Source organism: Helicoverpa armigera, chromosome 4 (assembly GCF_030705265.1).
Source record: "Helicoverpa armigera isolate CAAS_96S chromosome 4, ASM3070526v1, whole genome shotgun sequence".
Taxonomy (NCBI): domain Eukaryota; kingdom Metazoa; phylum Arthropoda; class Insecta; order Lepidoptera; family Noctuidae; genus Helicoverpa; species Helicoverpa armigera.
The window spans coordinates 8,298,137-8,312,520 of record NC_087123.1 but is presented as its reverse complement, the minus strand read 5'-3'; the positions used below and the strand labels follow the sequence as shown (position 1 = coordinate 8,312,520).

The 14,384-nt window shown below is 36.7% G+C and overlaps 4 protein-coding genes across 4 annotated transcripts; all 4 read left to right on the top strand.

The window, feature by feature from the left end:
- The first annotated feature begins 1,674 nt into the window (after window positions 1-1,674).
- LOC135116737 (cuticle protein 8-like) lies at window positions 1,675-2,760 on the top strand. Its single transcript, XM_064034198.1, has 4 exons — window positions 1,675-1,803; window positions 1,893-2,120; window positions 2,204-2,370; window positions 2,601-2,760. The coding sequence occupies exons 1-4, from the start codon at window positions 1,792-1,794 to the stop codon at window positions 2,677-2,679; spliced, it is 486 nt and encodes a 161-aa protein (XP_063890268.1). The 5' UTR covers window positions 1,675-1,791; the 3' UTR covers window positions 2,680-2,760.
- Window positions 2,761-4,606: 1,846 nt separating this feature from the next.
- LOC110375247 (cuticle protein 7) lies at window positions 4,607-5,559 on the top strand. The gene is made up of 4 exons (XM_021333297.3): window positions 4,607-4,708; window positions 4,802-5,047; window positions 5,133-5,299; window positions 5,390-5,559. The coding sequence occupies exons 1-4, from the start codon at window positions 4,697-4,699 to the stop codon at window positions 5,466-5,468; spliced, it is 504 nt and encodes a 167-aa protein (XP_021188972.3). The 5' UTR covers window positions 4,607-4,696; the 3' UTR covers window positions 5,469-5,559.
- Window positions 5,560-8,535: 2,976 nt separating this feature from the next.
- Window positions 8,536-9,459, top strand: LOC135116736 (cuticle protein 7-like). The gene is made up of 4 exons (XM_064034197.1): window positions 8,536-8,583; window positions 8,730-8,963; window positions 9,045-9,211; window positions 9,295-9,459. Exons 1-4 carry the CDS (start codon window positions 8,572-8,574, stop codon window positions 9,371-9,373), a joined length of 492 nt encoding a protein of 163 aa, XP_063890267.1. The 5' UTR covers window positions 8,536-8,571; the 3' UTR covers window positions 9,374-9,459.
- Window positions 9,460-11,314: 1,855 nt separating this feature from the next.
- Window positions 11,315-12,233, top strand: LOC135116735 (cuticle protein 7-like). The gene is made up of 4 exons (XM_064034196.1): window positions 11,315-11,364; window positions 11,483-11,731; window positions 11,808-11,974; window positions 12,084-12,233. The coding sequence occupies exons 1-4, from the start codon at window positions 11,353-11,355 to the stop codon at window positions 12,160-12,162; spliced, it is 507 nt and encodes a 168-aa protein (XP_063890266.1). The 5' UTR covers window positions 11,315-11,352; the 3' UTR covers window positions 12,163-12,233.
- Window positions 12,234-14,384: the final 2,151 nt, after the last annotated feature.

The following is a 14,384-nucleotide window of genomic DNA, read 5'->3' as shown; positions in this document are numbered from 1 at the left end:
ATATGTTCGAAATCGCCATGTCAATAATAATGTCAGTGTTTCATTTTAAGTATTCACTATATATCATACAAATTAATTAGAGATATTAAGAAGAGAAGATTGTTCCAAAAAGTAAATATCCTATAACTTCTTCCATATTTGATACCATCCTACTACTCTAACTTCATCTAAATCAGGGCAGTCCAGTTTTTGTCGAAGCATTACAATAAACTATAATGCACATTCGCATTTCCAGTTTCAGGATAATATCTCATGACGCCTGTAACCAGGCATTTCAATATTTCGGAATAATAACTGGTTTATATTGAATGGGTCTTATAAGGAACAATAAATAAGGCTTTGGAATAATTTCACGTGACATAATAGCTGACACATTACTGTTATCAAAGCAAAAGCTTTCTATTCTGGTTTATCAGGTTTTATTCGTCCAAACAGCCCTATTACTGGTTCTAGGAGAGCATTGAGTAAGCTTGAATCATGCCTTACAAGCTTCCACTAAACTGTGGTGCTCCATAAGAAAGCCAGCAGCTATTATACATAAGTGCCTTTTCAAAACTGATAAAAAAAACCGGCCAAATGCGAGCCGGACTCGCGCACGAAGGGTTCCGTACCATTGTTTAAAATAAGCAAAAAAACACGTTTGTTGTATGCCCCAAAATTTTATTTTAGTTTTCAGTATTTGGTACATCATCTGTAAAATTTCAACTCTCTAACTATCACGGTTCACGAGATACAGCCTGGTGACTGATGGTCGCAACCCTAAAAAAGGAAAGGGTTATTAATTCGACAGAGTCATTTTAGAATATTGATGATTGCGACTTGCGAGTTCGACATATGGCTCAAGTCGGGATCTGATGACGGAATCCTGGAGTATGGAGGAAACCATTTTTAGGCAAACTTGCGCACTTAACATATGGCCAACCTTTGTAAAATGCTGGGGCAAACGTATCACTCCCGCCAATCCCTTCTTTGTTTTATTTTTATTTACAAAAACAATGCAGCTCAGCTGAATTTTACCATTGTATCAAAAGTTCAAACGTAAAGTATAACGTCTTTAAGCCGTTGCAAGAAACTTTAAAAATACCTAAGTCTGATACAAAAAATAAATAAAGATAACAATGGACTTGTTTAACTCAATATTGCAACGAAGCGCTGAAATGAATTATTATTAATTAACATTTTTCAGGTACGAAAATATTATGAAAGATGATTAATTACCACAATTAGTAACAACGAGTTATTATAAGTCGTTAAACGTGAAACAAAATAATTTTGATAAATTTAAATCTTACTGATTCAATCGTAACACTATTTCAAAATTTATGTTAGGTTAGGTTGTAGCATAGTAAGGTGCTGAAATATACCAATAATCATATCATACACAACATAGGTGTCATTGATGATATCAATGTTATTTATTGTTTGTAAATAAATATGAATGATTAATAATCTTTTCAACAAATCTTTGGCTTATACCGCTGTTCCTCTGTTGTACCGCATATTGGTTCCTTAAAAAACAAAGCGGTTGTAGATCATGCCCGTAAGGCTTTGTGCTTCACAAACAGCTGCGATAAAATAAACTTTCGTTTGTAACGTTATAACTATGAAAGAATTTAATAGCTATCAATTAATATTTAAAACAACCTTGTGGACATACGATACCTGCCAGTCAAAGCAAGTGCGCGCATTCTTAACCCCACCGCCCACGTACTTTGCGTTTTATATATAAAACCATTCAGCAAGTCCATTGACATCAATCAGCATTTGATCGTTGCAAACAATACAACAAAAATGTTCAGCAAAGTGAGTTTAGCAATAAAAAAATAAATAATTCGTTTGGAGCACTTTGCAAAACTTGGAAGGAGTTTTTACTAACTTACGTATATTTTCAGATCGTAGCTTTGAGCGCCCTGTTGGCCGCGGCCAACGCTGGTCTCTTGGGCCATGGCCACGCTGTGTCCTCCCAGAGCATCATCCGCCACGACGAGCCAGCACACTACGCTGCCCCCGTAGCACACTACGCCGCACCTGTTGCTCACTACGCTCCGGTAGCGCACTACGCTGCTCCCGTAGCTCACTACGCCGCTCCCGTGGCCCACTACGACGGACACGACACATACGTATGCACATTATTTTGGTTGGCAAGATGTCATTCAACTATACATCAAACCGCGTAATCTTAACGCTCAAAAAAACTGTGTAGGCTCACCCCAAATACGACTTCGCGTACTCCGTGGCTGACCCTCACACCGGTGACCACAAGTCCCAGCACGAGAGCCGCGACGGTGACTCCGTGCACGGATACTACTCTCTGGCCCAACCTGACGGTTCCATCCGCAAGGTTGAATACACTGCTGATGCCCACAACGGGTAAGAGTCCGATTCTTTTTAGGTCAAGTTGAATGATATATTTAAGACATCAACCGTCTTACCACAAAAACTTTTAAACGTCAGTTTATGCCTTGTCTAAAAAAATGTCAAATTATGACGTTGACATATGGTTCATTTTGCAGCCAAAATTTTATTAGACAAGTGTAAAACAGGGTTTAAAGTTTTTGTAGTAAGGCCCCAAAGGTTTAATATTATAATAATTCTTTCAGTTTCAACGCTGTGGTGCACAACTCCGCCCCCTCGGTCCACCCCGCCCCCGTCCACGGACACGCTTACCATCATTACTGAGCAATCAATAACTGACTGTGATATTCCCTCATATTTATTTCTGTAAATAATGTACTTATCCTGTAAATAAATCATACTATAATAATTTTGGTTTGTTAATTTGATTATAAATTACCTATAACCTAACTGTATATTTATTTTAAAGTATTTTAGCTACAATAAATTAACTTTTTAAGAAAATAATTGATAACAAAAACACACTACAAAAGCTGTAATAATTTTCATGAACTCTGTGTATATAGCAAGACGTCTTTTTATCCAGGTTGTTCGAAGTTTTTGTTATGATTTATAATGCCTTTTACTAAGACTAAGACTACGAGAAATAAAACTAGTAGGAAACTCCAATAAGTTTGCCTAAATAAGTCTTTTAGTTTATACCAAAACTGATAATATATCATCATCATCAGCTCAGCCATAGGACGCCCCTTAGACCTCCACAGATACCTGTTGGAAGCGACCTGATAATATTAATATACAAAAGGGATATTTTTCTTTGTTCCGTGTGTGATTCCATTTAGAGGTTAACACTTAATTCTCTCTCTGTGAAAGGCAGCCTGTGCCTCAAACCCTGTGATGATGATGACGTTCAACGAGCTTCATAAAAAATAATTTATACAATAACCTTTATAAAAAATGGGGTAGATTTCAAAATCCTTTGGCTTATTTCTATCTAATCAATATTTATTATTGCGGTGTTGATCATAACTCAATGCAAGGCCAAAAGGATCCCACAAAGGATATTTACTATTTTAGCGATAATTCCAAGATAAATCTTCATAGGGGTTATAGATTAAATACATAATATATTGTAGGATATTCTAAAAAAAATAACGAACCTATCGTACCTAGATGTACAAGACGTTATATTTTCTTCTAGTTTGTTTTGAGTTGCTACAGGACCGCATGTACAGGTCTGAAAAGCAGATAATTTGACGTTCGGGTTCCTTGTCAATTGGATTGGTTTTGATTAATTGGTGATTTTCTATTAAAATAAAAGTGGAGGTTCCAAAGAAGGCGTATGAGGGTGGAGCTCGTAATGTTTCTCATTCCCCGAACACCCGCGTTTTCTTGCGCTACTTTTTTCGGAGTGTTTAGGATATTTTGCGTTATAACATCTCTGCTACTCATTTTGTTCTCCATGGTACCTATACAATCATTTTCGTCGGAGATACAGCTTTATGAAAATCTCTAAAAAAAATCAACTAAGTACCAATAATTTGTGTACTGCATCAGTCACGCTGATATTTATTATATTCTTCCACGTTGAGATTTTCATGAGGTTGTTATGTCATTAAAACAGTCACAATACAGGAAAAGAACGAAGTACCCAACACAAATAGTTACTAATCTACATATGTCACACAAACAATGCATTTTTATAGATGTACTGTATTGAAGTATTTTTAACCATATTATTATTTTTATTTGGGTCTCAGTCTTTCTTACCTTAGGTCACACCTTAGGTCAGGAGGAAGACAAGAATTAAAATAAGCGTGGTAAAAATAAACTATTTATTCAATAGTAGAATTTTAAATAGAATTGCACTTATTTTTTCCGCACATACTGCATTATGTACCGCTCATCTTATGACTCACAATATACACACAACGGATATAATTTAAAAACATACCGCTAAATGTTACAAACGTACCACTTTCTATACTTAGGTACCGATTTTTTTGTTATTAACTAACAAACAATGTTACTAAATTTGATACAGGAAGATACCACATCCCTCATGATAAAACAACCCTGTTGGTTTTTTGGTAACATGCACACTTAACCCAAAAAAAAACTGTTTCAATCACTTCATACACAACAGCCTCAGCACGCATTACAGTCGGAACTGTAACTTACAAGGTCTGAAACACGTTGTCATAGTTACATACATAGTCAAGGTGCGTGCGAGCATTTGTGTGCCCCACCGCGATAACACTTTTTGACCGCGATCTATAAAACCATTCAACAGTTCCATTGACATCAATCTACTCTTGATTCTAACATACAATACACCAAAATGTTCCGCAAAGTTAGTGATAAAAATAATATAATTACCTGTGTCAAGCATTTAAGATTTTGTGATTTACAGTGGTCTAAATGACAAGTGATTTTTCCTTTTCAGATTGTAACTTTCGGCACCCTCTTGGCCGTAGCCAGCGCCAGCCTTTACGGCCATGGCCACGCCGTCTCATCCCAAAGCATTGTTCGTCACGATGAAGCCCATATCGCTCCTTTGCACTATGCAGCTCCCGTAGCGCACTACGCCGCACCTGTTGCCCACTACGCCGCCGCTCCCGTAGCGCACTACGCTGCCCCCGTAGCGCACTACGCCGCTCCCGTGGAACACTACGACGGACACGACACATACGTAAGTGCACCTAAAATTGATTAAGTACCATCCGTTGATTTATGAGAAGATGTAAAATTTTTACTCATGATTTAATTTACTACAGGCTCACCCCAAATACGACTACTCTTACTCCGTGGCTGACCCTCACACCGGTGACCACAAGTCCCAGCACGAGAGCCGCGACGGAGACGCCGTGCACGGATACTACTCTCTGGTGCAGCCTGATGGCTCCGTGCGCAAGGTCGAGTACACCGCTGACGACCACCATGGGTACGTACACTTACAACAAAAACGATTTATATATGGATGCTTTCTTTGTAAGACTTGTATCTAAATATATTATGTTCTTGTTATTTTCAGTTTCAACGCTGTGGTGCACAACTCCGCCCCCTCAGTCCACCCCGCCCCCGTCCATGGTCACGACTACCACCACTACTGAGCAATTAGCTATAGAAAACTATTAATTTATTGGTATGAAAATGTGATATGAGATGAGATGTGAAATATAAATGATTTGACAACACCACAGCCTTAATTATTTGTACCTAATAAAATCATTGGGACTAGAAATGAAACAAAACAAAACGTGTTACATTTATTTACGGCAATTCAATAATTTAATGAGCGGCAAATGGAAGAAAGCACGTATTTTATAGGCTCATGAAATATTTAATTGCAATGGGAGAAGTATTCATGTTATACTAATGACTATAAATAATAACTGGCAAAGCTACCAATACAAACATGAGATATATGACAACCATTCATGTGACCAGGTTTATCCAAACTCCGAATTGGCGATAAAGAAATACAGAAAACATAGCATTCGATTAATACCAAAACAGCCGACTATAATAATTTTAGATACATCCCTCTTATAACCAGACATAAACCTATGTACAAATTATGTATGACACAAAGCTGCATCACTTCATTACATCCATTGTATGTACTAGTACCTATGACACTTCGAAATGCATAAAGGAGAAGGAAATAATGGCTATTTATATTTAAGTTAAGTAAAAATACAGATATGCCCATGAGTTTAACATTTGTAACTAAGCACATTGCAATCAACAAGTCGTTTGATTGAATAAATATTTTGACTAGTTTTATCCTACAGATAGATGCACAATAGGTAAAATAATATGAAATTATTACAGACAGTGGGACAAGAACTATTAGCCCATCTCTTTTACAATAAGTGTCTCCAAAACTTGAATACTTAGATAAACTTGGTTTTAATAATTAACACTCTAACGTTCCTCCGTTTTCCTACGAATGCGACCAAATTGACGGAACTTAAAGAAAAGTAAAACACACAAATACACGCACAAGCAAAAACACACATAACCAGCGCAGTAAGGAGGGGCAAATCCGTCAAGCTTTAGGCAGTCCTTTGTTCTGTTAGTAGTACCCACATATCCAACAAATAACCAGCTTAATGAGTACTCAAATAGAGTATATGTCTTATTATGTTCTATACGATTTATATGTGGCAGCTGGAAAGATCTATTACCATGTTGTGTTACCATTAACTTGAAAAATAAAACTAAAAAAAACGCTTTTTAAAAATTACACAATAAATCGGACATCTTGTTTGATGAAAGAAAGTGTGGAGCGTTTATGTGTCTAATCTTTACTCTTTTTGGACAAAATGCTCCACGCTTTCTTTTTTTTTTTAGTTTTTTTAACTATTATTTTTATTTAATACTTTTTGTCGTATTCCTGACAGCAAACCCTTTCATTTGATGCCCATATCATGGGGGTGGATTGCAAATACATATTGGATTTTTAATGATGTTTTTTAGCTAGTCATGTGTTGTCATCAGAACTCTGAGCGCGTGCAAAATATCACCCTAATCAGAGACTAGGAAGTCGGTCAAATTAAGATTCCAAGATTTTCTTGCATAGATAGTTACACATGAAGCTAATATAAGCGTGTTAAAAATAGTGCTTAATAAAAGTAATAAGTACTTAACAGAGAGCTTAAATTATAAAATTTTTTGCGTACTGTCTTAATGTCGGGACACCTTTTCACACACGGTCGGTTAGCCCCATGGTAAGTTATTACTTAACTTGTGTTATGGGTGCTAACACAACTGATAAACTACATATAGCTACATATATACATATTTATAAATACATATTGTTCCACCCAGACCACGGCCAACAAGCATGCTCATCACACAAATGTCGACCGAACCGGGAATCGAACCCGGGACCTCAGGTCCGGCAGTCCGGCATGGTGACCATTGCGCCATCGAGGTCGTCATTACTACTATCTTCTTATTAAAGGACGATGGGCGTTTTGGTACCCTGTCCAACAGTGTTGATTCTAGTACCATTGCGTAGGTCTTGGCAAGGCGAAAAATGTTTACTATGACGACTAGTCCCAAATCCTTGTCCATTTCGCGTGATATCGACTAATAGAATGCGTAATGTTCATAAGTCGTCAACGTAGCTGTAGTTCTTAAATCTGTAAACTGTATTGAATAAAAACTGGTAACAACAAAAAACAGGAATTTGGCCTTCTTAGAACGTTTGCCTGCCGACTGCTTTAAAAAAAGACTGTGCAAACCTTTGCAGTTCACGCAGAACTAGCTTATGTACCTATTTGATGAAAGTCTCTCAGTTACAATCAATCAAGGTTGAAGTCAGGAGAGGATGTTAACATAGTAGGTACATATTACGACTCAATCTTACTCCTCAAGAGGTGCTGAGATAATGATGAATTTCTTCTTTAAAAAAGATGAATAGATATGTTTTGAACTTTAGTCAAATCAGATGACGATTGTGTTTCCGTAGTATGACTCCATGGACTATTACAACCTTTAGATTATAATAGAGTGTATCTCAAACAATGTAAGATGTCTATTAACTGAGTTTAAAATTATTACACTGACGACATATGCCTCTTTAAGAATTTGCATATATGGATGACATACTTGTTTCTATGTCGATTCAATTTTTATCGCTACTTGGATCGGACAGCTAATTGAGGCAAGCCCCATAGTTTGTATTATTCTTCACGTAAATACCTTTCTAATGATATATCATACGTTACTGTTGGAGCGGGTACCAAATCCCATACAAAGTGCCCATTGTCCTTTAACTATACTCTATACCATTTTAATATATGTATTTGAACTATAATCTGAAAGCCTGGAGAAAGTTCATGTAATACGTATGTACCATTTTACTCCAGAAAATACCCATTGCATTAAATATCTTTAAAAAATAATTTATTAAGTAATTGGATCATTACATTCACATATTTTCTGGTTCATGAAAATACCGAACAATAAAGTAAGATTATCTCGAGTCAAGTTTGCATGTCTGTTTTGACGTAATAACAATCAATTCTATCTTTATTGTAACTGCGGCCTTGAGACACATTAAAGTATTCAAAGTCAAGTGCGCGCTCGCATTTCTCTGCCCCACCATGACGACGCACGCGGCTATGCTTTTAGTATATAAAACCATTCAGCAAGTCCATTGACATCAATCAACACTTGACCGTTGAAAATTAAACAAGCAAAATGTTCAGCAAAGTAATTATATTTTTTTTTTATTCGTAAATTAGAATACCTAAGTACTCACAAAATTAATCATCACCTTGTTTAATTAGAATATAAAAAAAAATCTTTCTGTATTTACATATTTAGAAAGTTTTGTAATAACACATTTTTACTTTTAGATCGTAGCTCTGAGCGCCCTGTTGGCTGCTGCCAATGCTGGTTACTTGGGACATGGCCACGCTGTGTCGTCCCAGAGCATCATCCGTCACGATGAGCCCGCACACTACGCTGCCCCCGTAGCGCACTACGCCGCACCTGTTGCCCACTACGCTGCCGCTCCCGTAGCACACTACGCTGCCCCCGTAGCTCACTACGCCGCTCCCGTAGAACACTACGACGGACACGACACATACGTAAGTGTACCTAAAAATGATTACCATCTTTTGGTCTACTAGGAAATATAACATTTTTACTCTTGGTTTAATTTATTACAGGCTCACCCCAAATACGACTACTCTTACTCCGTGGCTGACCCTCACACCGGTGACCACAAGTCCCAGCACGAGAGCCGCGACGGAGACGCCGTGCACGGATACTACTCTCTGGTGCAGCCTGATGGCTCCGTGCGCAAGGTCGAGTACACCGCTGACGACCACCATGGGTATGTCTCCCTAATATTAGAACAAACTTCGTACGGCTTTCTTTAAAATACTTGAGTCTAAAATACCTCCTTCTTATTTTCAGTTTCAACGCTGTGGTGCACAACTCCGCCCCCTCAGTCCACCCCGCTCCCGTCCACGGACACGACTACCATCATTACTGAATAATCAATATTGACTGATTGTATTGTGCCTATTTATTATTTTGTACGTAATGACTGTGATATGCGATTCTTAAATACAGTATGAATCTTACATAATAGTAGTTGAAATTTTATTTTACACCCTATAAATGGTACCATATATGTACCTACATGAAAATATCATCGAACTGTTTAACTACAATTCATAAAATATTGGTGCCAATTTTTTATCGGTTGGTATACAATAACAAGACAAGGGCAGTCGCTCTTTGAAAAGCACTCCTACTCACCTGCATCAGGTTAGACTGGAAACCGACCCCAACATAATCAAAACAAATTTTCAAATTAGATTAGTAAGATACGGTTATGATTTGCTTATCAAAACTGTATACCTACCTAATTTTGATGAGAACAAGAGCTTTATGATTAATCGGAGTTATTTTTCCGATTCATGCATTAATTACAGATAATAACATTTATTTCAAGCAATCATAACCCATATGCATACATTTGTTATCGCTAATAGCTATTTTAACTGGAAATTTAAAAAAATACTATCAAACAAGCGACCATCATACTTGTTACGTGTTAACTGCATAATTAAGACAATCAATATATTTTAAAATATACAGCATATTACAATATTAAGATATTTTTGTATAATTAAGGGTAAACCCTTAATTGAGTGTAGCATCAATTAATATTTAAATACAAAACAAAATGTTCTTAATAACTTTATTGAGTCTGTCTAGCTAGTAGTACTCGAAAAATAACAAGAACGTCATTGAACAGAGAAAAATGATTAGAGCGATCGTGCGGCGAGTGATATCTGAACCTGACGCTGAAAATTGTCCAATATCCCTCCGTAGTCAATGTTACGGCTGAGATGAATAGGGAACTACATATAAATGAACAAACTAAGTCACACACTATAAATGAACAAACTAAATTACGAAGAAATGCTGTACGTCTTAACAATAAATAAAATAGATAGGAAAATAATGCTTTGCACGGTAAGACTAGACCAATCTCTTTAGATCCAAAACTACTAAGAGAAGGTCTTCATTACGGTTTTTATATGTTATCGGGGGCATGTTGTTCCCGACACTGATTTCATATAAGCATCGCCGTCTTTGATTATATAACGAAAGACTTTGAAACAAATATCAGTTTTACATATCGTGTAAAGAGAAATATGTTAGGATTGACTTTTGGCTTAATCAGATACAACTAAGGACAGTGTTTTATATGGAGCGATTATCTATCTCCTCACTCTGTGTAAAGGACTTATAACACTTTACTAAATTTAGTAGCCTAATTAGGTTTCTAAATGATTTGGTGGGTTCGTACCTTTCTAATTGCGATTTCAATTGACTGAATTTAGTAACTGCATCATTTAGACGACTGAATTTAGTCTAGTGTAATAAGGATTGGCTTCTGAATATTCGTAACGACTGCCTAATAAGTACAAATGACAGTCCCACGCAATTTGATTTCATTATAATAGCACCTATACGGATGAAAAATTCAAAAGCTCATAGAGAAAACACTCAGTTTATAAAAGAAAATATCATCACATTTTCAAGACGGAGAAAATTTGAATACCCTGGACTTTGAATAACTATTCTAATTGCATATGACTTAAAATATGGAAAAGCAAAAGCAGTATAAGCATTTCCGGATTTAACCTAACAGAGGTTTTTATATCTCTTGATGAAATAATATCATGAACTAAACAAAATCGAATTCATTTTATTAGATTCGTGTTCTATTGTTAAAAGTAACTACCAACATTTATGAATACGAATAGTGTAACGTAAGCTATAGTATCTGTGACCTTGAGACCTGACAATTTATTCAGAGTCAAGTGCATACATTTCTCCGCCCCACCTCTACAGAACTGTGACAGAACTTACGTCTTTGTGTTTCATATATAAAATCATACAACAATTCGTAACGTTATCAAATATATTTTGACCATTGCAAATCAAACAACAAAAATGTTCAGCAAAGTAAGATTACAATTTTTAAATAAATTTTATAAGTGAATGAGTAAAATATGTCGTGAATTACCAGTGAACGTAAAAATACCTTCAAGATAAGTGACTAAGTAAAAAGTGTTACTTCCAGATCGTAGCTCTGAGCGCGCTGTTGGCCGCTGCCAATGCTGGTTACTTGGGACATGGCCACGCTGTGTCCTCCCAGAGCATCATCCGTCACGATGAGCCTCTGCACTACGCTGCCCCCGTAGCGCACTACGCCGCGCCTGTTGCCCACTACGCTCCCGTAGCGCACTACGCTGCCCCTGCTGAGCACTACGCCGCTCCCGTAGCTCACTACGCCGCTCCCGTAGCCCACTACGACGGACACGACACATACGTAAGTTACTACTACAATCATATAATGAAACGTTATTTCTGTGCTATTCAATTCTAATTTATGTGAAACACTCCAGGCTCACCCCAAATACGACTTCGCGTACTCCGTGGCTGACCCTCACACCGGTGACCACAAGTCCCAGCACGAGAGCCGCGACGGTGACTCCGTGCACGGATACTACTCTCTGGCCCAACCTGACGGTTCCATCCGCAAGGTTGAATACACCGCTGATGCTCACAACGGGTATGTTTTCCCTCTTACTTCTTTCCTGTTATCAAATCTTATAACTACAAGATCTTTTTACTAAGAGACTTTTTACTTCATCAAATATAACATTGTATTTTCTTTTCAGTTTCAACGCTGTGGTGCACAACTCCGCCCACTCGGTCCACCCCGCCCCAGTCCACGGACACGCTTACCATCATTACTGAGCGTATATCTCTGAATAATTGTTGTGTGTGCCTATTTATTGTTTTATACATACCAAAAGAATGAATGATATCACCAAATAAAAAATGATAAATTTATTTACATTTTATTATTAAATGTTCAATGATTATCATTATCCTCAATCTTACTGATAACTAAAAGGGAATTGAAAATATTACCAACATTAATAAAGACTTCAGTTCGGAATTAACGCCCCACAAATTTTCTACTCCAATTAAACTGTCTGTTCGCAACTTAAGCCGCGTGGCAGACACCAGGGTGAATTGCCCGGGACCAAAAATTGCATGGCATCGATGAAATCGGTACTAAAAATCATTGTTATATATAATATTCTAATATTTTTTTCTAAGTAGGTGAAATAGTAATCTATGTGTAGCACTAAATATTTTGTTAATAGGATTAATTGGTTCTCCAAAAAAAATAATTAAACCTCAAAATCTTTCATTGCCGTGTTTGTCCACACGTCACCTTGATGTGTACTAGACCTTATTGATAAAAATGTATTAGTTATTTATATTAAAACCTACTTTTATTTGATTCGTGAATAGTTAAAGTATTGTTACGGACTACATTTGTTCAAATATTTAAACAATACAACAAATGGTAAATGAAAAATAGTTTGTCCCAGAACTACCATTCATCGCCATGTCCTAAACATATTTGAGAATATTGCTTTTTCTAACGGTTTGCGTCCCTCCCGCTGTGCGCTAAATGTTGCATATTAGTGGACGTCAAGTGTTCGACGTGGAATGACGTGTGCACGTGCCTGCGATTTCGCGCCATAAATGCAAGTATGCAATTTTTTTATCACTGGACATTTTTTCTTTCATCGCCGTGGATAGCTCTTACTTCTGTTTGAATAAGTTTGTCCTCTTTATTGATCATTCGGTACAATGCCATCTATCTTATGTTTATTTGTGACGTGTTAATTACTGTGAATTATTAACAGATTTTTAGTTTTTTGATGTTTTTGCCTTGATATTCATTGCCGTGCTCTCATTGCCGTGGTTTCCGTGGTCAAAATTTGCTATGGAAATGAAAAAAAATACACAGCAATGAAAAAATTTTCATTGCCATGCCTTGTAAAACAATTTCGTTTCATTGCCGTGGCCGCATGTTTCATTACCGTGACTTATGTTTTCATCGCCACGGCATGATTAAGAAAAAAAACAATTTGTACTATATAGTCAACTACAAAAGGATATTTCCACGTTCACCTCACATAATGATAAACTTACACACACACCACTTCAGGGTCAGGTTCACATAGGTTGTTTTACTAGAGGAGTATTTAAGAAAAGAAAGAGAAAGATATGTCAAAACGATGGCTGCAGGAATAGTTTTCATTGCCATGGACGCATGTTTCATTGCCATGCATGCAAGTTTCACCGCCGTGGCATGAAAATTTTAGTCTTGTATATCTCGTTAGTTTTTTAAGCTATCTACTAGATATTAAGTAAGAATACATATCTTATCAAAAACTTTAGTAAACACTATTTTTTCTTGTTCTAAAGTTGAAGTATAAAAAATCCACGGAAATGAAGATTTTATTGGACCTGTTGAAATTCACCCACCAAGCAATATTCTGATCAACATAATCTGGCTTACTGTTACGCATTCAACGTAGAGAGTTTTTGCAACCCATCTACTAAACTTGCTGCAACTGTTATCCCGCAACAGCCATACAAGTACGGATTCTCCAAAGACAGTCTGTTATCAAAATAGTTAATAATGCCAACAATACAACTAAATCCTGTTAACTTCACTATAAAGTGCATTATTCTCCTGACAATGAAATAAACATGTCTTTGTGTAACCATTTCATTAATCACATTGACTGATGTATTTTATGCTGAAACACGTTTGACACCTACTCATTACAATATCATACTTGAATTTAATATTAGCGTCACGAACAAAAATTGATGAATTGCTTGCTGAAAAGAAACTGTTGCGAAGAAAAGTAAATAAATTATTTTAGCTTGCCTCTGACCTATGAAATGTACCTGTGACCAGAAGTTTCATACCGAGATTTCTCAGCTATTACTTAACTTATAGACTTATAATAGTCATTCTTGGGAGAAATAAGTAGAAAACATGACATCAACCTACAAATAGATCGTATGACGCTATAAAAGGTGTGACGTAGATTTTAGGGTATAGTTACTTCACGTAACATTCGGGAATTCAACTGAACTGGTAG